The sequence below is a fragment of the Antechinus flavipes genome, chromosome 5, assembly GCF_016432865.1.
Source record: "Antechinus flavipes isolate AdamAnt ecotype Samford, QLD, Australia chromosome 5, AdamAnt_v2, whole genome shotgun sequence".
NCBI classification, from domain to species: domain Eukaryota; kingdom Metazoa; phylum Chordata; class Mammalia; order Dasyuromorphia; family Dasyuridae; genus Antechinus; species Antechinus flavipes.
Window position 1 is genome coordinate 284,136,932 of NC_067402.1, and position 27,777 is coordinate 284,164,708.

Consider the following 27,777-nt stretch of genomic DNA (forward strand, 5'->3'; position numbering starts at 1 on the left):
GGGGAGAGCCGCCATCTTTATTTTCTGAGGAAGCCCCAGAAGGCAAAAGGGGAGAGGCGCCATCTTTATTTTCACCGACCTCCCTTGAAATCTGGCATTTCATTTAATTAAAAGCCATTCTGAGGAGGCCCCAGAACACCAAAGATGGGGAGATCCAGGTCGGAGTTCACCCTTTCTGAAGCATCCCGTACACCGGGTCCCAGGTTTTGCCCCGGGTTTCTCGGCTGCCGTCCGGCTCTCCCCCGAGCTCTCGGAGGGCTGGAGCCAGGCCCCGGACGCCCCCCGCACGCACAAGAACACGCACCAGACAGTCGGCAGCGCATGGTGCTTTATTGACAAGCTCGTGGTGGCTGCAATATACACTAAGGCACTTTTCTTATATAAAAAACGGGCGGGGCTTTAATTAATTTCTCCGGGACAGCCCACGGGGGCCGGTCTTCAGAGCTTTAGGCATAATGTAGCTTTATATATTTACGGTCGGTGGGACTGAGGCTTTTTTTTATTTTGAAGTTTTCTCAGCTTGTAGGTAGGTAAGTCTGAATAACGCGACACGTACGGTACGGTTAAGAATATAGGTAAGTCCAGCAACCAGTGTACGGTGGAGAAGACGCGGCCCGCTGCCCAGACCCGCGGCCCGGGGGAGGCAGTGATAAAGACCTTTCCGTAATTCTGGAGAGAGACGAGAGACTGTGCAGGCTAAGGACGTGTTGGGTGCAGACAGATGCTCCCTTTGGGGGGTGAGGAGGCGCGGGGATTGAGATGGGGTGTGGAGGGGGCAGGGCGGGCCTCTGGCTGCAGCCAGACTCGCAGGAAGAGTCCTTGAACCATTAAAGAGATTTGGTCCCCAAGAGTTACCAGGAAAAGCCCCAAGGAGCTGCGGGCTACCTCGGCCTGCCCCTGGGCCTGTCGGGCACTGCCAGACAGAAGGGGGGTGGGACCCCCCAGGCCGGTGCGTTCCTCAGGGGTCGGGTACAGGAGCATGATCATTGCACTTGAACAAGGAAGGGGGCTGACGACTTTGGCAGCTGCTCCTGGGGGCTTCCCGTCTTGTCCCTTTTCTCCATCCTGACTCCACCCCGAACCCCCTTCTCCTGCTGGGCAGACCCCATGGTCTGGGGGGGGCTCGTGGGGCCAGGCAGGGCTGTGAGGTGTCCCCGTGTGATTGCCAACAGCAAAGGAGGAACAGGGGTGGGGGCAGAAGGCTGGAGGGAGGGGGGCTCCAGGACTTTGAGGGCTCGCCCTACCAAAACTCTAATCTGAAGAAAAATAGATGAATAGAAAACCAGGTCCCCTGCCCCTACACTCCAGCAGTGTGGGGGCCCCTGTGCTTCGGGGGAGCGGGCCTGGAGCCCTGCTCTGGCCCCAAGCCTGGGCTCTTTGGTATGTGATCGGGGAGAGGAGGGAAGCGGGGGCCTTTAGTAAGGCACCGACGGGGAGGAGCGGGGCAGGGGCACCATCACAGCAGGCCGGAGGGGCAGGGGGCAGGCGGGCCCGGCTCCGGCTCGGGCGGCCCAGGGGCCCGGGACCCGGGGCTTCTACTCAGCAGCTTTGGCGTCCCCGGCTTCAGCCTTGCCGTCCACTTCGTCGTCCGAGCACTCTCCGGGGCCTTTCCGGGCCATGCGGCGGGGCACGACGAAGGGCAGGTCCCCACGCCTAAAGGGCGAGGTCGCGTCAGCACAGCTCGGGCCGGGGCCCCCATCGCCCGCCCCCTCCTGGCCCCGCGCCCCTCCCAGGCTCGGACACCCAGCCTCACCGGAGCTTGTTCTTCAGGGAGCTGACTTCGCGGTTCATGGCGTCGGCCGTCTCCGTGGCGTCCTCCAGCTCCCGCTGGAGCTTCCTGCGGGAGGCGTTGGCGCGCTGCGCCTCCTCCTCTGCCTCCTCCAGCTGCCGCTTCAGCTGCTTCAGACGCACGGTCACCTTGTCGGCCTGTAGGGCAGCGAGAGGCGGTCAGGGGAGGCCGCGGGCGTGCGGCAGGGGGGGAGGAGGGGGGGGCCGCACACGCACCTGGTCCTTGTACTGCTCGGCGTTGCGCCGCTCGTCGTCCACCTGCAGGATCACGTCCTTGAGCTTCTTCTCGGCCCGTCGCACCTGCTTGCAGGCCGCCTGGCGCTCCCTGTGTCCCGAGAGAGAGCCGGTCAGCAGGGAGTCAGCGGGGGTCAGGGGGGGTCAGCGGGGAGTCAGCGGGGGTCAGGGTGGGTCAGCGTGGGTCAGTGAGGAGTCAGGGGGGTCAGCGGGGAGTCAGCAGGGCCCGGGGGGAGCGCCCCCCCCCACCAGCCCTGGGGGGGCCGTACTTGGTCTCGTTGTCCAGCTGCTCCTCGAGCTGGGCGATCTTGGCCTCCAGTGCAGTGATGGACGCCTTGTACTTGCTCTTGACCGTGCCCTCCATCTCCTGCAGCTTCACCTTGAGCTCCTTGTTCTGCCGCTCCAGCTGCTGGCGCGCGTTCTCGTTCTTCTGGCTGTGGCTGCGCTCCATGTTCAGGTCGGTGTTGATCTGGTCAATCTGAGGGCAAGAGGAGAGGTGCCCGGGGTAAGGGCATGGGCATGGGGGGGCTGGACCACCCAGGTTAGGGGTTACCTGGGCATGGGGGGGCTGGACCACCCAGGTTAGGGGTTACCTGGGCATGAGGGGGCTGGACCACCCGGGTAAGGGGTTACCTGGGCATGGGGGGCTGGACCACCCGGGTAAGGGGTTACCTGGGCATGGGGGGCTGGACCACCGGGTAAGGGGTTACCTGGGCATGAGGGGGCTGGACCACCCGGGTAAGGGGTTACCTGGGCATGGGGGGCTGGACCACCGGGTAAGGGGTTACCTGGGCATGAGGGGGCTGGACCACCCGGGTAAGGGGTTACCTGGGGATGGGGGGGCTGGACCACCCGGGTAACGGGTTACCTGGGCATGGGGGGCTGGACCACCCGGGTAAGGGGTTACCTGGGCATGAGGGGGCTGGACCACCCGGTAAGGGGTTACCTGGGGATGGGGGGGCTGGACCACCCGGGTAAGGGGTTATCTGGGCATGAGGGGGCTGGACCACCGGGTAAGGGGTTACCTGGGGATGGGGGCCGGGCCTCCCCGCGTGAGAGCTGCCCCCAGGGGTGAGGGGTCGCCGCCGGCACCCACCTGCAGGTTGGCTTTCTTGAGGCGGTCGTTGACCAGCTCGGTGTTGCTCTGCTCCTCCTCCAGCTCCTCCTCCAGCTGCGCGATGCGGGCCTCCAGGCGCCGCTTCTCCTCCAGGGCCAGCGCGCCTTTGCCGCTGCTGTTGGCGATCTCGTCGGCCAGCTCGTCCCTCTCCTGCTGGGCCTGGCGCTTGGCGCGCTCGGCCGCCGCCAGCTCCTCCTGCAGCTGGATCATCTCGGCCTCCATCGACTTGAGCTTCTTCTCGTTCTCCTTGGACTGGGCCAGGATCTCCTCTCGGGAAGCCCGGGTGTCGTCCAGCTCCCGCATGTAATCCTTCATCTGGGCCTGGGGGACCAGAGCGGGAAGGTGGGTTCTGTGGCCGCTCCCAGGCCCCGCCCCATTCCCGAGCCCCGCCCCGCTCCCGGCTCCGCCCCACTCCTGGGGCCAAACACTACTCTCGGTGCCCTATCCCGCTGCCGGCCCCGCCCCATTCCCGAGTCCCGCCCCGCTCCCGGCTCCGCCCCACTCCTGGGGCCAAACACTACTCTCGGTGCCCTATCCCGCTGCCGGCCCCGCCCCATTCCCGAGCCCCGCCCCGCTCCCAGCTCCGCCCCACTCCTGGGGCCAAACACTACTCTCGGTGCCCTATCCCGCTGCCGGCCCCGCCCCATTCCCGAGCCCCGCCCCGCTCCCAGCTCCGCCCCACTCCTGGGGCCAAACACTACTCTCGGTGCCCTATCCCACTGCCGGCCCCGCCCTGCCCCTGGGCCCCACCCCGCTCCCGGCTCCGCCCCACTCCTGGGGCCAAACACTACTCTCGGTGCCCTATCCCGCTGCTGGGTCCCGCCCCGCCCCGCTCTCGGGTCCTGCCCCGCCCCTGGGCCCCACCCCGCTCCCAGCTCCGTCCCCACCCCACACAGCCTCACCTGCAGTTTGCGCAGCTGCTTGATGGCCTCATCCCGGCTCTTGTTGGCCGAGTCGATGTGGGCCTCCAAGTCCTTCAGGTCCAGCTCCAGCTTCTTCCTGGCGGCCACGGCCATGGAGCGCTGTTTCCGCTCGTCCTCCAGCTCGGCCTCCATCTCCCGCACCTTGAGGGACGCACCAAACATTAGCGGAGCCTCCCAGACGCCCAAAGGGCACTACCCGGGCCTGGGCCCCAGTCCCCCAGCTACGGAAGCAGGGAAGCCCCCGAGGAGGATCGCGTGGGCCCAGGCCGCGGCCCCGCTGGTGTGGACACTGACCCCCCATCCGTCTGGGAGTCCCGGGCCCGGGCCAGGCTTACCTGTCGGACCAGCTGCTTCTTCTTCTCCTCGCTCTGCTCGTCGCGGCCCTGAAGGTCCCGTTCAAACTGGGCCTTGAGCGCCTGCAGGTTCACTTCCAGCCGCAGCTTGGCGTCCTCTGTGGCCTGGAGCTCGTCCTCCAGCTCCTCCAGCTGCGTCTTCATCTCCTCCACCTGCTGCTCCAGGGCCCGCTTGGACTTCTCCAGCTCGTGAACCTGTGGGCAGAGGCCAGGGCTCAGGCGGAGGCGCCCCCTGCTCCGACGCCCCCAAGCCCACCTCCGACCACGAGCTCGTGGCTTCGCTAATCTGGGCAGAGGCGGCTGGGAGCCAGAATCAGGGCCCGGGGAAGATGGCCAGGCGCTGACAAAATGGGGACAACTTCCGCCAGGAAGCGCACCGTAACTCTTGGCCAATCAGGGACACGCCCAGGGTCCTTTGCAGCGCCAAGGGGTCAGAGTGGGAAGGCCGTCTGCACCTGGCTGGCGCTTGGGGGCCATGGGGGGCACCGGGGAGACCAGAGTGTCCCGGGACTCACGCTCTTGCCGACATCGTCCTTGGAGCTCATCAGGTCCTCCATCTCGGCACGGAACTGCTTGTTGAGGCGCTCCAGCTCGGCCTTCTGCTCGATGGCCTCCTCCAGGGCCCGGGCCAGAGACAAGGCCTTGGTCTCCTTCTCCCGCGCCTCAGCCTCGGCGCGGTCGCGCTCCTCCGCGTACTTGGCCGAGATGGTCTTCTCCTCAGCCAGGAGCTGGGAGGGGAAAGGCCGTCAGCGTCTCATGGGCCCCCAGAGTGCCGCCTCGCTCCTTCCCCCACTCCTGCCCCACTCCCCCCCTCAGGAAGCGCGGCCTGGCCCACCTGGTCGAACTTCTTCTGCTTCTTCTCCAGGTTGGAGACGATCTGCCGCTGGTGATCCAGGTCCACGAGGAGGTCGTCCAGCTCCTGCTGCAGCCGCGTCTTGGTCTTCTCCAGCTTGTCGTAAGCCGCGGCCTTCTCCTCGTAGCGCTGGCTCACCCCCTCCAGGTCCTTCTGCAGCTTCCTCTTGGCTTCCTCCACCGATTCCAGGCAGCCCACGCCATCGTCCATCTTCTTCTTCATGTCGGCCACCTGAGGCAGGCGCACAGGTGTGAAGGGCGAGCTCAGCCGCTGCTGCCCGGCAGCCACTTCCCCCCAGAGTGCCCTCCCTCCTGGCCCGTGGAGCCAGGCCTGACTTCACACCCAGCACCGTCCTCTGTCTTTGAGAAGTCTGTGGGAGCCCTGAGTGGTCAGGGCCAGAGCCAGAGACCAGTGCAGGCCGAAGGCCAGGGGCCCATAAATAAAGGAAAGCCAGCCTTTTCTGATGGGCAGGGACTTCAGAAACAAACCCACAAAGCCCCACCCGGTCCAAGAAGCTCTCGGGGCCTCCACATTGGGGTACGCCTGGCGTGTGGGGGGCAGGGGGTTATGGCTTTACGGGCTAAGAGGCCTCCCCTTTGAGGCAGGGGATGAAGAGGCGATTGAGGCTCCATGGCAAACGGAGAGCAGCAGCACCGGCCATGACCACCGACCCCTCCCTCCCCTGATCCTTGCCCCCCTACCTGGGCATGGAGGGTGGCGATCTGCTTCTCCAGGTTCCTCTTGGCCTCTTCCTCCTCCTCCAGCTGCTCCCTCAGGGTGCCCTTCTCATCCTCAGTCTGCTTCAGCTTGGTGCTCAGGCTCAGCTTCTGGCGAGTCTCCTCCTGAAGCAGCTCCTGCACACCAGGAGAGACAGGCCGTGATGGCCGCCGTGCCGTGGCGAGCCTGCGCCCCTCACAAAGCCCGTGGCCAGGGCCTCTGTCCCCTGCGCCTCAGGGGCTCTCTACAACATCGAGAGCGAGGCAGAGGGAGCCGAGCCCACCCCACCCGCTCACCTGAGTGTCTTGAAGCTGAGACTCCAAAGCCGAGAAGTCCTTGGCCAACTTGCTGGACTTGCTGTCGGACTGATTGAGGAGGCCCGTGATGTTGTCCAGCTCAACCTGCCATGCAAAAGAAGGGCTCAGAGTGAGCGCCCGTCCCCGCTGTCCCATCCAGACACCAGGGGACATCTCCCAAAGAGCCACAGGTGGTCAAAGACCAATCCAAGCTCCTGCAACACCCTGTGTGTCTGGACGTGGCCAGTGCAGAAAGCTGCTTCATTGTGTACAATATAAATGGGGACTGGAAAGCAAGGCCCCCGATACAGAAAAAGGGCCCTTTTTTACAGTGGTGGGAGGGAGCAAAGAGCCCCGGCCTAGGGCTCAGGCTCCCCTGGGGTACATTGTTCTAGGAGATAAATTCCCTGCCTCGATCCCCCCGGGGGATCTCGAGGCCGGCCTAATGCCATTTCCTGTTTATCTGCCCTGCACCTGGCTCCATCCCTGACCTCCCAGAGCAAGCATTCCCACAGCATAAGTTAAGGTAGCAGGGACAGAGCGGCTTTGGGAATTAAAGGCAAGGAGAGCGAGCTGGCCCAGCCTGGCCCAGCACGCCGTGTCAGGTAACCAGAAGCAAACAGGAAGGACCCTAAAGGAGCTGCGGGAGGGTAGGGAGGCAGTGAGAGAGGGAAGATGAGGCAAAGGCAGTCAGTGGATGAGGGTCTGAAACAAGGTGCCGCCCACCGGAGTGAAGAGGACGGGGAGATACAGGATGTATTGGGAAGGGACGGTGGGGCCAGATGACTGAGGCACACCCAGGGAGCTGCGACCTCTAGGCCAGAACTAATTTCAGTTTGGGACGTATGGGGCTGAAGGCGCCAACGGGACCCCAAGGCAGGGGGCCGGCAGCTGACGGTCTGTCACTAGCACAGAGATAATGGTCAAAGCCGCGGGGGCTGCCGAGGACATGGAGAAAGGCCTGGGGACGCCCACGAGGGAGTGCTGGGCAGGGCGCAGGATTCAGGGGGAAGCAATAACAAGCCAGACTGGGGGTAGGGGAGGAAGGGTCGACTCCTGGAGAAAGGACAGAGCCACAGCTTGGGGGCGAATGGTCCCAAGTAAGAAGGGCGGCCAAGGAGACCGACAACAGGGCAGTTGGAGGGCAGGGAGCGGCAGCTGGCCGAGGCCCAGCCCATGCACTCACCTGCAGCTTGGTGACCTTGTCGGCCAACTCCGTCCGCACCCGGTCACCCTCGGTGAGCTTCACCTGCAGCTCCTGGAGCTGCGTCTCCACCTTCTTGCGCTTGTGCTCCGAGTCCCCTTTGCCCTGCAGAAGGGCCTTCACCTCGTTGGAGAGCTCCGTGCGCTCGTTCTCCAGCGCCTGCTTGGCTTTCTCCAGGTTGGCTTTCACCTGGGGAAGGCGAGAAATCAGGATGAGGACGGCCCTGAAACCAGGGCCCAGCCGGGGTCACTGGCAGCCTCAAAGCATCCCTCCGGCCGGGGAAAAGGACACCTCAAGGAGAGATTCGGGGGAACCCGAGCGTCAGGAGTCCCAAGGGGCTGCCTATGGGACAGCCAGGGCCTCCCGTCCTCCTCAGGGCCGAGGCTATCCTGTTAGCTGGGGCAGAGCTCAGGCCCCCGGGGCCCCCTGGCTTCTTGCACTGGGCGGCCCCTTCAGGAAGGGAGCGGGCAGTGGCAGGGAGAGCTGCTCCATCGGGGCCCCGGGGGCTGTGGTAAAGGCCCCGCTCTGATGTGAGGACTCATTCCAGACTCGCGTGCCCACTGGCTCTGCGTACCCGCCTGGTCTGCTCCAGCTGCTCAGCCAGCTCCTCCACAGCCTGCGAGTGCTTCTGCCTCATCTCCTGGATCTGGGCTTCATGCGTCTTTGCCTCGTCATCGAGAGTCTTCTTCAGAATGTTTACTTCCTGCTCCCGCTTTGACCTGGACAGGGAGAGGTTCATCCCTTACCTGGGGTCCGGGGGCCCAGCTCCTGTCCCCAGCCCCTGTGCCCTGGCAGCCAAGGAGCCACCTGTGTGTCCCGGCCCCGTCCCTCGGCAGCCAAGGAGCCACCTGTGTGTCCCGGCCCCGTCCCTCGGCAGCCAAGGAGCCACCTGTGTGTCCCGGCCCCGGCCCTCGGCAGCCACAGAGCCACCTGTGAGTCCCGGCCCCACCCCTCAGCAGCCATGGGGCCGTGCATTTGGCCCCAGCCCTTCTCCCCCAGCGCGCCCTCTCTGATGAACAGGGGACAATGTCCGGCACATGGCTAGGGGCAGGGCCCTGGGGGCAAGGCCGTGCTGCCCACCTCAGCTCCTGCTGGGCGGCGGTGGAATCCAGGGTGTCCTCCAGCTCTGTTTTCAGAGCCTCCAACTCCTCGCCCAGATCCCGCTTCTGTTTCTCGGCCTTGTTCCGGGAAGCGCGCTCGGACTCCAGGTCTTCCTGGAGCTCGGAGATCTGGGATTCAAGCTCTCGGATCTTCTTCAGGGCCAGGTTCTTCTGGGCCGCCTCCTCCTCCACTCTGCGGAAGAGACGAGGGCGGCAGCACATCAGGGCACTGCAGGACCCACGGACCAGAGGGCACAAGCCCCAGACCCCGCTGCAGCGGCCCTCTAAGATGTCGCCGCCAAAAAGGAGGTGGCAAGGATCAGTATTTGCTCCCAGTATAGGCTGGGACTTGCCCTTTCCTACATGAAGGTACCTTGGTACCGCTTGCTTCACCCAGCCCAGGTGGTCCGGTCCCCCCGGACGCGCTCACTGGCCAGCCAGGCTCCTCATCTGGTCCCTGTCTCCAGGTCTAGAAGGACCTCCCCGCTGCTCCCAGTCCCTAACAACCCCCAACCCATCTGTCTGCTCCGACTGCCAGCTCAGGGCGACTTCCTCCTCCTCCGAGGCCCTCCCTCAGGCCATGCTCCTCTCCCTTGTGGTCTTTCTTTGGGGCTGTGGCTTATTCAATTCAAGGTGCCTGGAAAGGAGCTGGGCCGGCTCAGGGGCACACGCTCACCTGGCCAGGGCCGCCTGCAGCTCCTCTTCCTTCTTGGCAAGCTGCATCTTCAGCTCCGCGATCTGCGCCTGCAGCTCCGCGATCTGGTCATTCAAGTCCGTGGAATCTCCTTCCAGCTTGCGCCGGGTCTTCTCCAGCTCCTGCCGCTGCTTCTCCTCTCTGCGCAGGCGTTCTGAGGATCAAGGAGAGAAGCGATGGGATCCTTCTGGCCACGAGACTCACGGCCAATGGGGCGAGTGCTCTGCGGGCTCAGGGCCCGTCTGGGATTCTGGGAGCGCCTTGCCCCGCTCCTCCACCCGCACCCCCTGGCCACGTGATCCCCCTGACATGGTTCTCAGGCAAGTAGGAGGCGGAGCCCTCCTGACTCTCATGAGAACCACAGAGCAGCTTTGCATGTTGGACAGGACAGCACGCAGGGAGCGCTTTAACACACAGAAGCCCAGGAAGGAGAACTCTGCCGTTTCTAATTCACAAATGAGGGGAGAGACCCCGGTAGGTTGAGGCAGCGGCCCACCCGTGTAGGAAAGAAGTGAAGGGACATCTGCTGCTCTCCGATCTGCTCCCAGATCATGCATGGCTCTGGGGCCGAGTGCGGCAGGGAGGGCGGTCCGTGGGGCCTCCTAGTGCCCTCCCCAGCTCACCTTCCAGGTCCGTGATCATGGCCTCGTGCTTGTTTTTCAGCTTGGCCAGGCTCTTGGACTTCTCCTCCTCCTCCGTGAGGTTGGTGGTGAACTCCGAGATTCTGTCCTCCAACAGCTTCTTCTCCTGCAGGGACAAAGGGCTGCGTGAGCTCCGTGTCCTTGGCCAAGCCCCAGAGACGCCATATTCTAGACCTAAGTCCTGGTGAAAGTCTGCCCAGGGATAGCAAGGCCCACAAAGTCCCCAAAAGGCCAAATAAGACCAAATGAGGCCCAAGGTGACCTTAGGAGGCCCAGGCCCAGAAGGGGCCAAGGAAGCCCAAGGCCAAACATGAGGCCCAATAGCCAGCAAGGCTGCCTTCCCAGGATGGGATGAGGTTCTTTTCTGCAGAAAACCTTTCACACGACTGAAGATGGCTGTCCTGTGCAGCCTGATGGCAATGGACGTGGCTCTCACTGGTCTCTCTCGTGTCCTGGACACGGTTGTTTCCAGAGACCACCTCTGGATGAGCCGTCGGGCCTGTCCTGCAGGGAGGGCCACGTTCCCCCAGCCTGGGCCAGGCCTCCTGCAGGGGCCTCCCCGTGCCCACCTGAGCTGGGGTCGTGCATCGTCCCGCATCTGCTCACCTTGGCGAGTTTACAGTTCTGATCTTCCAGGATGATCTGATCTTCTTCGAGCTTCTTCAGCTTGGCCTCTGTGGTCACCTTCTCCAGCTGCAGCTTCTGCCTTGCGCTTTCCTCCTCCTCCAGCTGCTCCTCCAGTTCCTGAAAGGGGCCCAAGACAAAGTGAAGGGAGGGCCGGCCTCATCCCCAGGACTTACCCTGTCAGCACGCACTCAAATTTTCTAAAGCTCCTGTCCCAGCTTTGGAACGGGAAACCTGGCACAAGGTTGCAGAGCCTTCTAATGTTTTTTGTTTGTTTTTTGGGGGGTGGGAGTCCCAAGCGGGGTGGGCCGGGTCATGTTCTGCCGAGTTGAGCTGCCAGGCTGCAGGAAGTGCTCCTTACAAAGCAGGCCAGACCCTGATGTGCATTACTCTATGGAAGGAGGTCCACAGGTACCTCAGACTTTTGGGTATTCACAGCTTTTAATGATCTCTTTTCTCTTTTTAAAAACCCTTATCACGAATGATAAGTATTTTTCTCTTGGGACTTGCTGGGTGTGAGTCCCAGCCTTGCCACCATCTGACTCCCTGGGCCAATACCTTTCCCACTCAGAACCTCAGTTTCCCTCTCTGTAAGACAAGGGGGAGGGCCTCCGATGACTCCATTCCCAAGGAAGTTCCTTGGGGGCAAGGTCTGGCTCTCTCCAGCACACAGTAGGGGTTAAACTTCAGTCAGAAAGCCCTCCCGGGCTCTAACCCTACCTCCCACCCCGCAGAGGCAGCAGCTGGACCCAGCGCTCCCCACCTGGATATTCTGCTGCATCTTCTTCTTCTCGGTCTGCAAGTGCTGGCAGCGCTCCTCCTCCTCCTCTACCCGGGCCTCCAAGTCATGGCAGATCTCCTCCAGCTCCTGCTTCTTGGCAGTGAGGCGGGCCCGCAGCTCCTCGGCTTCGGCACACAGCTCCGTCTCGGCCTGCAGCTGCTCCTGGAGCTGCAGCTTCTCGGCCATCAACTATCAAAGACATACGGCCAGAGTCAGTTCTAGTCATGCTACAACGTCCCTCCTTGGAAGGGAGTTCTCTAACATTGGTCTGAACTCCCGGCTGCGAGGGAAGCCAGCACCTCCACCTGCTCAATAGTCTCTCTGATGGAGGCCCCCAAACCCTGAACCAACACCGAGATGGTGAAGGGAGGGCATCAACAAGGGGAAGCTGCCCAAGGACGGGCTGTAAGTGGCGAAGCAGTCAGGAGTGAGATCCACTGAGGCAGGAAGAGCTCCCCATTAGAATGTGAAAACCTTTAGTTAGAAACTAGAAAACTTCTAGAGAAAACTATTACTTACAAAAATAAGACCAATCTAATTAAGATGAGAAAGGAGATGGTTTTTTGGGGAGGAGGGAGGAATCTTTACAAAAGGTTCTCTCAAAGATCTCACACGTGAGACATAGAAGGAACTGATTTGAATTTAAAAGCTTAGAGTCATTCCCTAGCTGGTAAAAGGTCAAGGGATATGGGAAATTCTCCAGAAAGAATCCCAAGTTATCAAAAAACGACACGAATAAATACTCCAAATCACTAATGATCGGAGATTCCCAGGAGACATATGATCAATGTAGGAAGGATGGGGAGGACCATCAGGGACCAACTGATGTTGCTGGGAGAGTCATTCTCAAAGGCAGCGCAGAGCTAAGCTCCCAAAGTCACAAATTGTGAACCATTTTTAACCCCGAGATACTAAAGGAGAAGGATCCACATGTACAAAAACCTAGAAAGCTGTAGTTATAGTGGAAACGAACTGGACTTTAAGGGAGTACCCATCAAATGGGAAGTAACTAAAAACATAATGTGATAGAACGGCAATATATAAAGCTGTTGTGATAGTGGAAACAAACTGGAAAATAAGGGGGTACCCAGCAAAAGGAAAATGCTGCAGGTACTCAGCAAGCTTTGGCTCAAGTGCCTTGGGCACAGGACGGCTGAGGTGGGAAGCTGCAGGTGCTGCCGGAGGCCCGTGGGCCCTCTCCACGGGCACCCACCTGAGACTGCAGGGTCTCCATCTCCACAAGGCGGTTCTCAGCCGCCAACTGCTTCTCTTTCACTTTCACCAGCTCCTCCTCTTTGGCCATCATCTCTTCTTCCTGCCTGCTGACCTGCAGCAGGGGCTTGACCTAAGAGACATAAATGGGAGGAGACAGTGAGAATCGCTGGATGGGGGCTCCCTTAGTAACTGCCGCCCTCTGTTAGAGGCCAGGAGCCTGAGGGCCTTCTGCTCCCCATCCACCTGGAGACACTTAATTCTCTGGCGTTGAAGCACTGTCTTTCATTACTACGGACACATGTGCCACCCAGAGCAGCAGCGTGGCCTCTGTGTCACCTTGCAGCCAGATGGGGATGAGCCCTCGGCAAGCAGGACCCGCTTAAATACCAGAGGAACAAGCAAGGGGCACGTGCTGACTCTCCCTCATCCCAGAGAAGGACTAGGGACAAGCAGGGTCCGGCCCCACGGGCATCGCACGCAGGGGTGCCAGGCTGAGCCAGTTTCCACGCCCGCATGTGCCCCAAGCCCACCTTGGTGAAGAGGCGCCACCACTGCCAGTTCCGCAGCTTCAGGTAGGCTGCACAGTTGCGCTGAAGGACCTTCATGGCCGTGAGCTGCTGCTGCCGCTTGGCAAAGGCCCTACGTGGAGAGCACAGAGTGAGACCGCGGCCCCGGAGGCAGACCCCCACAGACACATCCAGCCCCCAGCTTCCTTCTTCAATGACGGAAGGGCTCAGCACAGAGCCAGCCAGGGCGGGCCGGCCCCAGTCTCCTCCTCCCTGTGACGAGGGGCTGGATGGGGCTCTCGGCCTGATTCTATGGTACGGGGTCACTGCCACAGGGTCTAAGACTAGTGAACGTCTCACTATATCAGTGTTATAATGCTGGCTTGTGGCAGTGACTCCACGAGAGGTCTCCTGGGCCTTTGGGACTATTTCCCCACATGCCCTTAGGAGGGAGGGCTCACACGGCAGGGGCTGGGAGATGGGGAGGGAGGGCTCGCACAGCGGGGGCTGGGAGATGGGGAGGGAGGGCTCGCACAAGGGCCACTTACTTTCTGGCCAGGTAGCCCCTGCAGCACGCCTGGAAGCCAATGATGACGTCTGTGATCTTCAGGTCTCTCTCCTCCTCCAGGTGGGCGAGCACCCCGGCCCGGAAGAAGACTTTGCTCTGCCCAATGCGGTACAGGTTGCTGTCTAGCTCCAGGGCTTTGATCTAAAGGAGGAAATAACGTGCTTTATTTACTCCCTCCACGGCCAGGCTTCCAAGGTCCGTCTCCGGATGCCCAGCTCAGCAGCTGCCCCTTTGCCCTTCTCTGCTCTCCAAGGCTCAGGTAGCAGGACAAGGGGCGGAGAAGGAATAGCTAGCGTGGTGGGAGAGGAGAGGACAAAGGCTCCTCTGAGGTCTGTGATGGCAGAGACCCCCTGAACGCCTTCCCTAGTGCTCCAGGATACTTCTGCCCAATTAAAGGCCCACAGTTAAATACTGGATGTCCTGCTGAAGGGCCCAGAGGCACAGGCCGGGGGCAGCCCAAGCTACGGGTCACCTCCTCTCCCGTCTCCGGGACACTTTGCTGGCATTCACCAGACGTAAGCTCTGCATGGGAACTCCTTCTCCTCCCCTTTGTCTTGTAGCCCTTGCACACCCCTCACTGCTACCATTTAGCTCTCAAGTAAGTTGTCTGACAGGAATGGGAAAGAAGGAAGAAAGGAGAAGAATAAGGGAAAGAGAGAGAGGAAAGAAGAGAGGGAGGGAGGGATGGCATGTTTCAGTGCCTACCCTGCTGCTTATGCCCAAGGTCATGTCTCTGGGAATTTGACTTTCCCATCTGTAAAATGGGGATAAGCAGCTGCCCAGCCCACCCTGCAGATGCAGTCTACATCCAATGAGCCCTTGGGCCTGTCTGTCCCACAGCAGGATCAGGGCAGGACTACTTCTCCTTCCCCTCTGAGAACATCCAAGCGTATGAAACCACTTAAGTAACCCCGGTAGCCAGCAGCAGGCTCGGAGATGGCGTGGATTCACAGCCCAGCCACTACCCTTGGATGCCCTTGGACTCCCTCCCTCTCCCCCCCCCCCCCCCCCAGGCTTCAGTCTGCTCAGACCAGAGAGTTCCAAGTGTGAGCCAACTTGTGAGCAATGCCATCTACTGCACTGGCACAGCTAACGCTCTGTCCAGCTCTCAGGAGGGGAGGGCAGGGGAAATGGGCACGGCCTGACCGGCATCCTGAGCATAGCAACCCGCAGAGAGGATGGAGGAGGAAGGGGAGGAGGTGGAATTAGCAGCCTGGCTTACCATCAACACACACGCCTGTTTTCCATCCATGAAGCCCTTGGGGATCGAATTTGGAGTCAGGATCTCATATCTGAAGAAGACAGACACATTAGTCCTAATGACCAAGAAATTTTACTCATTTCTGATGTACTCCGTGAAAACAGCAGGAAATGTTAATCACTTTCCAAACTGTGGCAAAGAGATATTAAAAAAAAAAAAAAATCTCCCAATGCAAAAAGATCAGAAGATCTCCAATAACCCGCTCTACGGCAGTTGCTTCACATGAGATTCAAAAGCTCAGCACAGGAATGGCAAGTGACCTTCCCTTTCACAGGTCAGTGACAGTATCCATTCTCTAAGTCGTCAAAGGATATGAGCAAACAGTTCTCAAAAGAACTGTCAAGTTTTCACAGTCACATGAAAAAAGTGTGACAAATGCAGATCAAAACAACCTGCAAACTGATAAAAACTGACCCTCCTGCCCCCGATGGCAACAGTCAATGCTGGAGGGATCATGGGAAGGTGAGCACACTGTTGGCAGAGCTGCGGAATGGCAAAAACTATTTTGGAAAGTGACTATGTCCATACTCTGAACTAGAGAATCCCATATGCTTCCAAAGTATTTATGGCAGAATTTTGGGGGAAAGCTAAGACCCAGAAACAAAACTTACTTCTATCAACTGGGGAATGGTTAAACAAACTGTGGTAGAGATATCTAGGGAGGGACCGAAAAAATAAAGAGACTATGAAGACCAGGCAGGACCTGAAGAGTGGATATTTCCAGTGTATTTCCCTTTGTAGAGAGGAAGGTCCTCGCACATTTATGGACTTTTTCATGTTTTAATAAATTGAATCAATCATTTTTGCTAACTTTTCTCCTCCTTTAAATATTATTAAGTGCTACATACAAGGAAGATAATTATGAAATTATTAGAAAAAGAGAAAACTTCTTTTTCAGTAATGTTGGAGAAAAGTCAGTGTTTTCACTGCTCCCACAGATGCCAGAGAGCAAAGCTAATCAGCAGGGACCATGTGACTGGGACATCAGAGCCTCAGCAAGAACTGCCATGTCTGAATTCTTATTTACAGATATTTTCTAGTTTCCAAAACTTTAATTCAGAGTTACTGGAAGGGGAGATCAAATACAAGTACCTTGACTTTTTCAGTAAAATAGAAAAATGACCATGTAAACTGTATGGCAAAGAATAGACATGCAGAATACATCAGCGAGCCATTTCTAACCCAAATGTTGATGTAAACTGACCTCTGCCGGAACTCCTGGAAGACAACCCTATTGGGGAAGCCCTGCCGACAGATACGGATTCCCTCCAATACGCCGTTACAGCGCAATTGGTCCAAGACAAGGTGAGGGTCGAGTTTTCCAGCCTGGAAGAGAAAAAGATGCTACCTGAGTAAGGAGGAACAAAAAGGGGTCCTCACAGGTCGAAAGGCTGGCGACGGTACGCGAGGCTCAGAAGTTGAATCCCACCTGGTTAAAGTTAGCTACAGTTGGTTACAAGAACCAGGGAGAGCCTCCTCAAAAAGTCTGCAAAGCTGGATTCAGGAAGAGTAGTGGCAGAAAGGGTCTGTCTCCTAACTAAGGCCACATTGCCTTCTTTCTCCCCAAGAGAAGTGCTTTACCTTCTTCTCGTGGTTGGGGATGATACAGCGGACAAAGTTGGGGTTGGTGTTCCTCAGGGTGGCCATGAGCTTGGAGAGCTGCTCCTTATAGAGCTGTCCAACCGTTCGGAACATGCCCTTCCTGGTCTTGAAAGCACCTGGCAGAGCCGTTTCAGACATGCCGGCCACTTGATCAAGTCCAATGATGCGATCGACTGCAGGGAGCAAGCAAAAGAGATTAATTAAGAGATTAATTCTGCAGGAGCAGAAGCAGACACAGCATCTCAGGCCTGAAAAAGGATCGACAGCAGGAAGCAGCAAGACCCTTTTTGCTTTGTCTTTGCACAGATCTCCCAGATCAGAATTCGTGCAAATCTGATCTTTGGGGCAGTAAAGCCATCACCAGTCTTCATCTCTGCCAGATTAATTCATCCCAAATGGCTTAAGAGACACTCCAAAATTCTCTTCTAATCTCTTTAGAAGTTCCTATTCCTAACAGGGATGCTAGAATCAAGGAAAACCACTAATGCAGGTCCATTTTTGAGAAGTCTGACTACAATAATTTAGCTTTGTGCTCGAAAATGGCTACCGGCACATAAATGAAATCCTTCAAAGATGCATTATTTATTTGACCTACACAGAAAACCATCCTCCCTCCTTCAGCTCACCGTTTTAGGAAGTTAGGTTAAACCAGGAGCTGAAATGGGACTGGATTGAAGGACACTGGGCTGGGAGGCTGGCCCCATGTGCCAATGGCTGTGACCCCAGGGGTGCCCTGTCTACTCTGTGCTTTGGGCACAGCCTCCTCACCTGAGTTTGTTGAACTTAAAATCAGAAAACAGATGAAGTTCTGGGGAAGTAGGGTATGGGAGAAACCCACATAGAGTACAATGATAAGTGAGAAATGGTCAAAAGCTCTGGGGATTCTCCAGCTTCTCTACAGACTTCAGAACCCAAGGGCAGGCTCCACAGACCGTGCCTCCGGGCTGCCCCGGGGCATGATCAGCTGCAAAAGGAACCACTTCCTCTCCAGAGGAAGAAGTGGCTCTGCCCTACAAAGCAGCAGCCACAACTTGGTTTGGGCGCCCAAGCGAACAAAGTCTGAAAGGGACACCCCACTAAGTTTCCTGGTGACAACATGGGTCCCTCCAGTCTCTGTGTAGCCACGGACCAGCTACCTAAAGCAGTGGGAATTTTGACCTTATGGACCTAAGGAAGACCATTCTCCATAACTCACCAAGGCTTCTTAGGACTGAGCTTTTTCCTTTTGGGCCCAGACTGCCCATGGGAGCCAAGGAAGGGCTCAGAGCCACAGGTACTTCCCCACACACCCCTCACCGCCCAACTCAGGGTGCTGCAAGTCTGCTGACATCCAAGCAGTGCAACAGCTACGCTCCTTGCTAAAGGCGCTACGGGAACAGTTTCATTGCATGGACTCCACAAGCATCTAGACTCAGCATCTATTTGACTGAGGAAGGTAGCAGGGAAGGGATTAGCTTTCTTCCAGTCTGGGGGTTGGGCCAGGAGGTTACTAAGGGCAAAGGTAAGCTGCGAAGGGCTAAAAGGAGCAGAGGGCTCCAACAGAATGGAGCCCTCCTCTCGTTCCATTCCTTGCATGGCTCTAGAATCTATCACATACACACACACACAGCGGAACACTGGTGGCCCAGTCACCTGGTTCTAGATGAAGAATAGGAAAATGTTGATAGAAATAAGCTCTCTGAGTGTTCTGCATCTCTGGAACAGAGACATTAAAGCAAAACCCAAGAAAAAGAAAAGGAAAAACCAACAACAAAATTAAGAGGCACTTTTAAAATCCCCACATTTAAAGGGAGGTACAGCCAAATACAGAGAAGGATGGGGAGGAGGAGGAGGGGAGGATACTGGCCTGCTGGGTGCTGGACGGAGACACGACCTCAATCTAAGGAGCCCTCTCTCCCTTGCCCAGAAGCAACTACAAAATTCCTTGGAAAGGTGGGGAAGGGCTGGAGATACTGAGCAGCAAATCTTGTCAGGAGACTCTGCCCTCAGACAGAGCGTAACCAGACCTCGCACAGTGAACAAGTCCAGAGGGTTAAGGGCGTACCATCTTTCCAGAGTTCGGAGACAAATTTATCGGAGGACTGATGGAGCAGGGTGGCAATGTTATCATTCAGAGGGTCCATGTTCTTCATCAGCCATTCATCAGCTTTATAGTCGACCTGAAAGAAGGAGGATTCAGTTATCACAAGAAATGGGCAGCCTGGGAATAGAAGCGACTGGAGTGAGAGCCATTACCCACACCAGAAGGAGCATGTGTGTGCTCATGGCAAGGCTGGTCTGCAGATACTGGGAATGACCACATGTTTGAGAGTTTAACCATTAAGAACTTCAAAGCACGTGAAGGAAACGTATTCCATAGAGACGGCCTTAGCAAAATGTCTATGGAGGCAAAACTGAAGTTTCTTGGGACATAAAAGTGGTAGGATTTAGTCCTGATGCGTGGACCTTCTCAAATAAGGTGTGATTAAACAGGAGAATCAGATGGCCTTGACAGCAGCATCATATGCCAGTCAGGTGAGCTTGGGCTCAGACACAGGGCCCCTTTGGGCCTAGGATGCCTGGTCCTGTGTGTCCCCTCTACAGCCCCTCAAAGAGAAACACGGTGCTACTTACTTTGCCAGCATAGTGAATGATGCAGAAATCAGCTTTGTCCTTCAGCTGTTTGGGCTTCTGGAATTTAGGATGTGTGCCTTGTTCCTGCACCACTTTCTCTACAAAGCTTTTGTCTGTGGCTTTGGGGAACCAACACTCCTCATCTAAGAGCGCCAAAATGCCAGGGGGGCCCGCCTGGAGGAAGCAGAGAACAGGGTAAAAGAGTCAAGCTTTGAAGTGGGAGAAACCAGTTGTCCACCACACACAGAGAACTTGGGTCTGAGATCATAAATTTTCAGGTAACTGAAACCTTGAAAACAAGGGAATCCAGATTTTACTGAGAATCAGGAGGGTCTATTCATCGAAAAATAAATTTCCTAAGTCATTCAAGTTAATGTAAGTTTTACTGAAGGACAAAAAAATTAGGGCACATTTTCCAGACCAGAACAATCCTCCTCAATACTCCAGAGGAGGATGCAAAATTGGTCTGTATAAATGGATAATAGAGGTAACCAGGAATTTAAGTTTCATTCATCCTCACATGTAGGGGTGCAATAGATGGCCTAGCCGAGTCATGAGGCCTGACCTCAAATACTTACTCATCTAGAGGGAAGTGACTCAATTTCTAAGAGTGCAAGAAGAGCCTGCTTTGCACACAAATGGGAACAGGAAGCATTGAAAATCTAAGGGCTCACAATCGGGACCAGGCCATCTAGACTCTTTACTACAAAGATCTTTGGTAGAGAGATGGCTTGTTACAAAAGGGTTAGAGAGAGAACATGACCATCATGGAGAGAGAGAGACTCTACAATCACGCTTTGCACTGAGGTTTGCCCAAAGATGCCCGAGTTTCTGTTGGAGAGTACCCGGCTGGTACCAGGGCATTCACACTGTTCCTTGGTCACTTGGCCAGGGCCAAGTGACTAAAGACCCAAGACCAGGCCGGCTTACTGGTCTTCACTGGGACGCTAAAATCTTGGGCTTTGGCTGGCTGGCTCCAACTTGCATTCCTACAGACAAGCAAACAAGATGCGGGGCCCCAGACCCAGGAATCAGGATGTTTGTGCTAAGAGGGGGTGCTTATCTGATGCTGCAACTCCACAAGCGGCAATGGGCGGGTCACACCTTACAGATGGCAAAGGTTAACTGACCCAGCCTGGCAGCCTTAAGCTGCCCAGGCCTGTCTGAGGCTCCTCACAGACCCCTGAGGATGGGGGGAGCTGCTTACGGGCTTCTCGATGAGATCAATGCAGGGCTGCAAGTCCAGGCCAAAGTCAATGAAGTTCCACTCGATGCCCTCGCGCTGGTACTCCTCCTGCTCCAGGATGAACATGGTGTGGTTGAAGAGCTGCTGAAGCTTCTCGTTGGTGTAGTTGATGCAGAGCTGCTCAAAGGAGTTCAGCTGCAAGGAGGCCAACAAGGAGGTGGTGAGGCCGGGGCTGCCCAAGGCCTCCCCATGGCCCCCCAAGAATGAGTCTGATGGGCTGGGTGCCCCCATCACTGCCAAGACTGGGCATGGCAGGACATCAGGTTCTTGGGGAGTCGGGCAAACTACGTCCAAACTACGAGATGCCCAGGGATTTCAGGGGTGCAACCCAGCTGCCACTCAGGCTACAGTAATGATGGGGAAAGGCTCACATCGAAGATCTCAAAGCCAGCGATGTCCAGGATGCCAATGAAGGAGGCCCCCTGCCTCTTTGTCTTGTCCAGGGCCTTGTTGATGCGCATCACCAGCCAGCGGAACATCCGCTCATAAGTAGCTTTAGCCAGAGCCTCGATGGCAAAGTCGGCCTGTGAGGGAAAGGGGGGGGGGAGGGGGAGAGACTCCACTGAAAAAGTGACCGAGTGTGCTTCCCCAACCATCATGAACCCCGTGCACGTGTGTGTGTGTGTGTGTGTGAGTGCGTGCATGTGTGTGTGTGAGTGTGAGTGCGTGCATGTGTGTGTGAGTGTGAGTGCGTGCATGTGTGTGTGTGAGTGTGAGTGCGTGCATGTGTGTGTGAGTGTGAGTGCGTGCATGTGTGTGTGTGTTCATTCCCTGGTGACCCAACAGCAGACCTTTGGGTCTTACTCATTTCACAATTAGTGACAACACCAATAAAACTGAGCGCGAGAAACCAAACCTTCCTCGGGATCTCAGCTTCCCAGAGTGGGAACGAGTAGTTTATTGCTCTCACTCAGGACACAGCGGTGGCAGTGGGGTGCGGTGGGTAGAAAGCCACCCAGTCACAACGTGGTCCCACAGCCACATCTCAGCTTAAAGGGACGGCCCAACCCAACTCCCCCTCACTCCCCCCCTGTCTCAGAAAAGACCGGTCTGGCCTGTGTCTCTAAGGGAGGTAACACATCCAGGGAAGTGGGACACTGCCTCTATTTTTCTTTTTTTTCCCCACTGTATTCTCCCCCTTTTTCCACTTTATTCAATCACCATCTGTTATGAGGCGCGGTGAGGGGAGGGCCATACCTGTTCTTTGGTCTGGGCTTTCTGGACGTAATCTCGTCCCACCTTGATTCGAGGAGTGAGGATGCCTCGGGTGAAATCGGTTACATTGATCCCCAGAAGATGGGAAACCTTTTGGGCAGCTGTGGGCATTCAGGTACCCAGGACCAAGTCAAGAAGAGAAACAAAAGTTAAGCCTCAGAATGAGGGGGACGGTTGGGAAGAGCAGGACAGCTCGTGGCTAATGGGAGCCAGCCCGCTCCCTGCCCTCCCGGCCACTGGGCCACGTGGCCTCCAGTATAAGAGACCCGGGTCCTAAACAAAGGCTCAGGAGGCTCGATCACACTCTTTGTTCCTCTGAAAGCCGAAGAGATGCAGAGATAAACCTTTAGGTGCTGATCCTAAAACTCTGCATGAAGTACGAAAAGCACCTAAGCCTAGGAGGGGGCACCCGGCCCCATGTTAGAGGTCCCCCACCACCACGGGTCTATCCAGGCCAGCCAGAGTACGGCCCACACCCCCGAGGGGCAGCCTCTCTTTGGCCAGATCCTTTCCCTGAGCCACTTAAATGCTCACAGGCTTGGGACAAGGCGGAGGTAACACTTCTACTGCTTGTGACCAGGCTCCCAGGCCTTAGCACCTTTCCTGCCCTCTAGGCGCTGAATGCCCCCCAACCTATCCCACCACCCAGACTTTGTCACCTGCCCTTCTAGCTGTCTATGTGTGGTCTCTGCTATCACAGATGGGCTTTCGGAGAGCGAGGACTGTCTCCTTTTCTATTCATAGTTAAATATAACAAGATTCTGCTCCTCGGCTCTCTGGGGGCAGACAGGATGCCAATGGGCTGCACGGCGGCGGGCAGACCGTTCCCGGCGTCTCAAGGGTCTCTTACCTGTATTGTCAGGCATGGAGGCCTGGTCAGTGTTGCGCTCCTTCTTGAAGGCTATGTTGCCGAGCTGAAGGACGCCCGAGATGACTTTCAGCAAGCCTATGGAGAGTGACAAAGGCTAAGTGAGGAGCCGAGACACGCCGGCAAACCAGGATGTGGCCTGCTGAGCCTCCTCGGGCAGAGCCCCGAGCCCAGTCACCCCACCAGGTCAGCCTGAAGAGAGACTTCCCAGGGCTGTCAGGGCACCGGTCCAGGGATGAGCGGGTGCTCCCTGACCTGATCCCTCCTGTCCTGCACTCATGAAATCTTCGCTTTGCTTCCAAGGCCAGCTCGGGAGCCCTATCTCCTCACCTCCTCCAGGAAGCCCACGCTACAGGCCAAAAGCCATCTCTCTCGTCTTCAAATTTTACAATCACTGCCTTAAAACATGAAGCAGCCCTCTTACCCCAGGTGCCCGAGCACATGCACCGTCTCCCCTGTACAACTGCTGGGCGGCCCGAGCTGAGGTTCCAAAGCCAAGTCAGGGGCAGAGGGGCCCAGCAGACTTCTAGATGGAACCTCCCCTGGGCCAGTATGGCAATGCCCAGGGCTCACTCCCCTGTATTTCAATAAGCCACAAAGTTCTCTCTTGGCAGAAAAACAAATGCCTCCTATTCTGAACTCAGACACTAAGTGGCCCCGGGCTCCTCCTTTCCATTCAACTCAGCTGAAACAGAGACCAAATTCTCTAATTTCCTCAAAAGGCAGCCTCTGGGGAGCTCAGTAGTAGCTGCCACAGAGCCATGGCCTACAGTGACACTTGCAAGAAAAGAGAATGGGAGCGGGATGGGAGGAGAGAAGGAACACACTGTCCTAGTACCTGGGTCCCCCAGCCTCACCCTTCCCCGCTGATGCGGCTGATGCGGCAAATGCGGCAATGCCATGGCAACAGGCCACGCCTATTTCTTCCTCCATCTCCTCCCCTTAAAGTGAACCCAGCCTGAAGCCCTCCTTGTCCCCAACTGAGTCCCGTACCCATCTGCTCTTCCTCAGGAATGCTCATGATCCTCATGGCTTCCATGGTCTCCTGGAACATATCCTTGTCCTGTTGGCCTGGAATGGTGACGTGTCCATTGGACAGGAAACGATACTTGTTGTATGGCTCCAACAACAGGTCGGCTGCAAAGGTGACAAAGAAAAGGCAAAAATGTATAAATTAACACGATGTCTCGGATTCAGGGCTGCAAGGAATGTTTGGAGATGGCCTGATCCAAGCTCTTCCTTCAGCAAGGAGGGAGCAGGACCATGGAGCTCGCTTCTCCAAGAAGCTCTCCTAAGCCCCCCAGTAGCATGGCGCTTGGCAAACAGCAAGCATTATATAAAGGTGAGCTGTTTTTGTTTTCAGCCTTTTTTTTTCCTTCTTGATCTGATTTCTCTTGTGCAGCATAATAATTGTGGCAATATGTACAGAAGAATCGAATATGTTTAGCATATATTGAATTACTTGCTGTCTAAGAAGGGAATAGGAGAAAAAAATTGGAATACAAGGTTTTACAAGAGTCAATGTTAAAAATCTATGCATATATTTTGAAAGTAAAAGGCTAAAAAAATAAATTAAGTAAATGTGTGCTATTATAGCACTAGCCTGTGCACAAAGACAATCAGGAACTGAAAAACAGGGCGCCAAAAACCTAAGCAAGTGACTGCCTACTTTCTGGGCCCAATGTAGGAAGAAGGTTGGAGGACATGGGAAACGCAGCCTGTCGGCCACTCTAAGACAAGCCCAGGCTCCCAAGGTAACTCTCTGTGAATCTTCACATATGACTTACACACATGAAGATCGATTTATTTTTAGCCTTAAAAGATCTGCACTTCTGAGAATACAAGGTGACCCCTCTTGGTTGGGCCTTTGTGGCTGCCTCGCCTGCCTTTGCCGTTTCCTGCTCCATCTCCCAACAACTCACTTTTTAAGTGCTCTCCAGCCCCAGAGAGCAGGTAGTAGAAAATATGGAAGGTCCGTTCCTCCTTGGCTTGACGGATGGCCCGTGATTTCTCCAGAAGGTCTTTGAAAATGTCAAGGAACTATTCTGGGTAAAATGCAATGGAAGGGGAGCTCCCTACAGGGTTACAACTTCATCAGGAAAAAGCATTATGTAGAAAATTCAAAAGAAATCACCTAAGATCCAGGCTATCCAAATTAGAGGTTCTAAGAAATTGTCCTTTTTACTTCACGGCACTATCTTGAGCAATTTAAAGGGTATTTTTCTCATAGACATTTAAAAACAGTATGAGATTATCATGCCCTTAGTGGAGAAGGGAAACAGTTTCAAAGTAAGCTTGTTCAAGTTCTGAAAACAATATGGTGGCCAAGCCTGAGGTTAGCTTGTAGCCAACATATGCAATGAGCAACCAAACTCAAAATATCATGATTGTCACTCTACCAGACTCCTTTTAAGAAACAAAAATCAATCTGGAAAATCTGAGTAAAATTTTGGCCCTCCCTGAATTGTCTCTTTTCCTTTTATGAGGTGTTTATAGTACCTTAAGGTAAGACTGGGTTAAGTATTTGGACACAGGTCATATGCAGGTCAGTATTAAGTAAAAATTCTCGCTTTTGCGTTGCTGGCTGGTTTTCATGTTCTTTTTGCAAAATTTAACTTTCTACTTATTTTAACTTTAAAAAGAAATTGTTTATCTTTATGGTATTAAAAGATATGTTACTGATATGATCTAAAACTACATTTTTTATGTATTTATGCATTTTTGAGTTTCTAAACTTTTTCTTTGTTGTCTGCTGAAGGGTTTGGGGTTTGTTAAACCCTCGATAGTAACTCTGCCCTGGTTAGGATCCTAACCCCAGAGAGGAGACAAGGCCCCTGGAATGGAGGGCCCGGCATAAACAGGGAAGTCCCTTCCTAAAGACTGAGTCAATCCACCTCAGAATCAGTGAAAGAATCAGCAGCAAGGATACAAGTCTCAATATTGGCTCCCACAATGTAGCCATTGACATCAAAGTTGATTCGAATGAACTTGCCCTGAGGAGAGACAAAGAGAGAAATTCGAGAGCTTGCCCCTGGGTTCTGTGCTCTGGTCATCTCATGCTTGCGGGCAGGGCCCACTCTGCTGCCGGGCCCAGCTGCTGGGCACAGCTCCCGTGCAGGTACTGGGAGGGCTGGGCTCAGCTCTATCCCTCTGCAGCTGGCACCAGGATCAGGCTAAGAGCCCTTTTACCGGGCTCCTCAGCCACAGTCCCTGCTGGCCTCAGAAATCAGATTTATGTGGATTTAAGAGGCTCTCAGTCTGTTGGGGAGGTGGAGTTAGTATCAAAACTACACTCAGTGGGTACCAGGGCTGGGCAACTCTCCCTTCCCAACCTAAAAGCCCCCAGAGGCCAGGACTTCTGATTGAATAGGGAGTAAACCAGGCTGTCTCTCCTGGGCCGTGTTAAGGATGGCAGGAGGTGGAGGAGGGATACAAGGCCCCCCATTTTGGGGGGAGGCAACCCCGGGGGGAAAGGGGGGCGGGGGGTGAAGGGCAGCCGGGGAGGAGTGGGGCTCTTGTGGAAGGCGGTCAAGGGGGAGAGGGCAGGAGCTACTCACGAATCGGGAAGAGTTGTCGTTCTTCACAGTTTTAGCATTACCGAAGGCCTCCAGGATGGGGTTGGCCTGCAGCAGCTGCCGCTCCAGCTCACCCTGCGAAGCAATCCGGGGAAACAGTCACGCTCAGTGACTCAGAACCAGGCCTCGATGGCCCGAGGGACCCCTCCTGCGGGGATGCTCCTGCGGCCGGGCTGGCACTGCCAGCTCCTGGCCCAGAAGGAGACCCTCAGACTTGCACGACGTGTGGCCCCCTACAACTGACTCAAAAGGAGAACGACGGGTCACAGCCCTCTCTGGCCAGCACCGGGCAGCTCTGTTTGGTTCCGGCGTCCCTTGGTTGCGCCTTCCCAACTGGGGCTGGGGGGCCCTGGCCAATCACTCAACCTCAGACCAAATTTCTTCACCTCCAACCGAGCCGAGGGAGAGTGCCCGTGGGCCCTCTGGCAGGGGGGTGCCTAGGAGTCACAATCTCAGGCCCAGTGGGGCCCGCATCATGCAGGGGGTAAGAGAGAACATCTGGTGGGCATCCTCCCAGCAGCCTGAGGTCCCTGCCAGGCTTTGGCCCGCAGGACCTGGGAGGCGCTGACGACAGGGCAGGAACACAAATGGCCCCAGCCATTTTTAATGGATTTTCCCACCTACAAGCAAGAACGCCAGTTAGAGGGCACGGCTTCCCTATCATGTCCATCTGAAAGCTCAGAACTAGGCCGGCTCGGGCTGACTCAGAGGTCCTGCCAGGCTCCCTCCCCGGCTCGGAGGCCAGAGCGGGCACTAAGGACGCAGGTCGCCTGTCTGCCTCTGGCCCGGGCTGGCCCCCTTTGCCTGCCCGAGGCACCCCCTCGCTGGGGACGGAGGCCGGCCACTTGCGGCTCACCTGGAAGGACAGCTGCCCACGGGTTAGAGGGCTGCCTCGGCTCCCCTTCTTGCACCTCTTACCGGGTCGGCAGCCCTGCGTGAGCCAGGCCGTGGCCCGCACTGAGGGGTAGGCCCGGGGCGGGTCCCTCGTGGAGAAGAGGCCGAGCAGACCACAAACACAGGCCCCAAGCGGCACCCGGATGCACGAGGGCAGCAAACCCGCTTAGGAACGCCAAGAGCCGACAGACCTGCACCCGCCTACAACGTGTCAAGGTGGCTACGACTCGGGCCAGGATTTCTACAAATGGCCAGATAGAGACCTTTCCTTCCAGACAACGTGGATCAGCAGAGTCTCGCCTTCCACATGAAGAAACCGCCAACAGGCCGGACCACAAGGCACAACAAGGAGAGCAGCCCCTGCCCAGATGTTCCTGGCACGGCTAGCCGGCTCCCCCTCCCCCGCGCCGCTGACCCCGGCCTTGGGGAGCCGCCTGGGAGGAGGCTTGGAGAAGCCGCCTCACTCCCGCTGACGAGGGGGGCTCCGGGAGCCCTGCCCCCTTCAGCGGCCACGCCTTCTCTGCACCCAAAGGAAGCTCCAGGCCCACGACCGTGACCGTGCAAAGGCAGCTCGGCACCCGCGAGGCTCCCGCTCCGAGGGCAGAAGGAAGGCCCCACTGAAAAGCCCAACAACTGATTGGTGGGCTCTTTTTTTAATCTAATTAACCATGCTGAAGATTTTAAAATGTAATTAGCTCAGTGTAATATACAATTATGAGCTTTTTAATCTAAGTTCACGGCTTCTCAAAAGACAGAGTTTGCGCCTGATGGTGCCACGAGGACACGACGGAAAAGCCTGCTTAGCCAAGCTCTGAGGGCCGAGCTCCCACCTCCCACCAGGTCCTCCTCTCCAGAGAAAGGCAAAGGAGAAAAGCCTGCGTGGACCCGG

At 56.6% G+C, this 27,777-nt stretch overlaps 1 protein-coding gene across 8 annotated transcripts in view; it reads right to left on the reverse strand.

Moving 5' to 3' along the window:
- Nucleotides 1–314: 314 nt before the first annotated feature.
- The window catches only part of MYH9 (myosin heavy chain 9), a 77,659-nt gene continuing 50,196 nt past the window's right edge, over nucleotides 315–27,777 (reverse strand). Inside the window, exons 6-39 of one of the 8 annotated variants that reach the window (XM_051961682.1) lie at nucleotides 25,977–26,069; nucleotides 25,349–25,412; nucleotides 24,342–24,440; nucleotides 23,413–23,556; nucleotides 22,402–22,497; nucleotides 21,534–21,652; nucleotides 20,708–20,860; nucleotides 20,298–20,471; nucleotides 19,091–19,264; nucleotides 18,522–18,636; nucleotides 16,457–16,650; nucleotides 16,080–16,201; nucleotides 14,837–14,906; nucleotides 13,595–13,755; nucleotides 13,071–13,179; nucleotides 12,539–12,670; nucleotides 11,308–11,514; nucleotides 10,527–10,664; nucleotides 9,903–10,026; nucleotides 9,262–9,433; nucleotides 8,566–8,778; nucleotides 8,060–8,204; nucleotides 7,468–7,674; nucleotides 6,282–6,386; nucleotides 5,970–6,122; nucleotides 5,251–5,499; nucleotides 4,931–5,143; nucleotides 4,398–4,610; nucleotides 4,042–4,203; nucleotides 3,119–3,460; nucleotides 2,292–2,500; nucleotides 2,005–2,113; nucleotides 1,754–1,926; nucleotides 315–1,653 (exon numbers count right to left, since the gene is read on the reverse strand). In XM_051961682.1, coding sequence (XP_051817642.1) covers nucleotides 1,536–1,653; nucleotides 1,754–1,926; nucleotides 2,005–2,113; nucleotides 2,292–2,500; nucleotides 3,119–3,460; nucleotides 4,042–4,203; nucleotides 4,398–4,610; nucleotides 4,931–5,143; nucleotides 5,251–5,499; nucleotides 5,970–6,122; nucleotides 6,282–6,386; nucleotides 7,468–7,674; nucleotides 8,060–8,204; nucleotides 8,566–8,778; nucleotides 9,262–9,433; nucleotides 9,903–10,026; nucleotides 10,527–10,664; nucleotides 11,308–11,514; nucleotides 12,539–12,670; nucleotides 13,071–13,179; nucleotides 13,595–13,755; nucleotides 14,837–14,906; nucleotides 16,080–16,201; nucleotides 16,457–16,650; nucleotides 18,522–18,636; nucleotides 19,091–19,264; nucleotides 20,298–20,471; nucleotides 20,708–20,860; nucleotides 21,534–21,652; nucleotides 22,402–22,497; nucleotides 23,413–23,556; nucleotides 24,342–24,440; nucleotides 25,349–25,412; nucleotides 25,977–26,069 — 5,271 coding nt within the window. In that variant the 3' untranslated portion in view covers nucleotides 315–1,535. Of the gene's footprint in view, nucleotides 1,654–1,753; nucleotides 1,927–2,004; nucleotides 2,114–2,291; nucleotides 2,501–2,555; nucleotides 2,695–2,732; nucleotides 2,773–2,810; nucleotides 2,891–2,989; nucleotides 3,009–3,047; nucleotides 3,461–4,041; nucleotides 4,204–4,397; nucleotides 4,611–4,930; nucleotides 5,144–5,250; nucleotides 5,500–5,969; nucleotides 6,123–6,281; nucleotides 6,387–7,467; nucleotides 7,675–8,059; nucleotides 8,205–8,565; nucleotides 8,779–9,261; nucleotides 9,434–9,902; nucleotides 10,027–10,526; nucleotides 10,665–11,307; nucleotides 11,515–12,538; nucleotides 12,671–13,070; nucleotides 13,180–13,594; nucleotides 13,756–14,836; nucleotides 14,907–16,079; nucleotides 16,202–16,456; nucleotides 16,651–18,521; nucleotides 18,637–19,090; nucleotides 19,265–20,297; nucleotides 20,472–20,707; nucleotides 20,861–21,533; nucleotides 21,653–22,401; nucleotides 22,498–23,412; nucleotides 23,557–24,341; nucleotides 24,441–25,348; nucleotides 25,413–25,976; nucleotides 26,070–27,777 lie in introns of those variants that run through there. The other 7 variants (XR_007947681.1, XR_007947679.1, XR_007947680.1 and 4 more) reach the window with 7 other exon arrangements.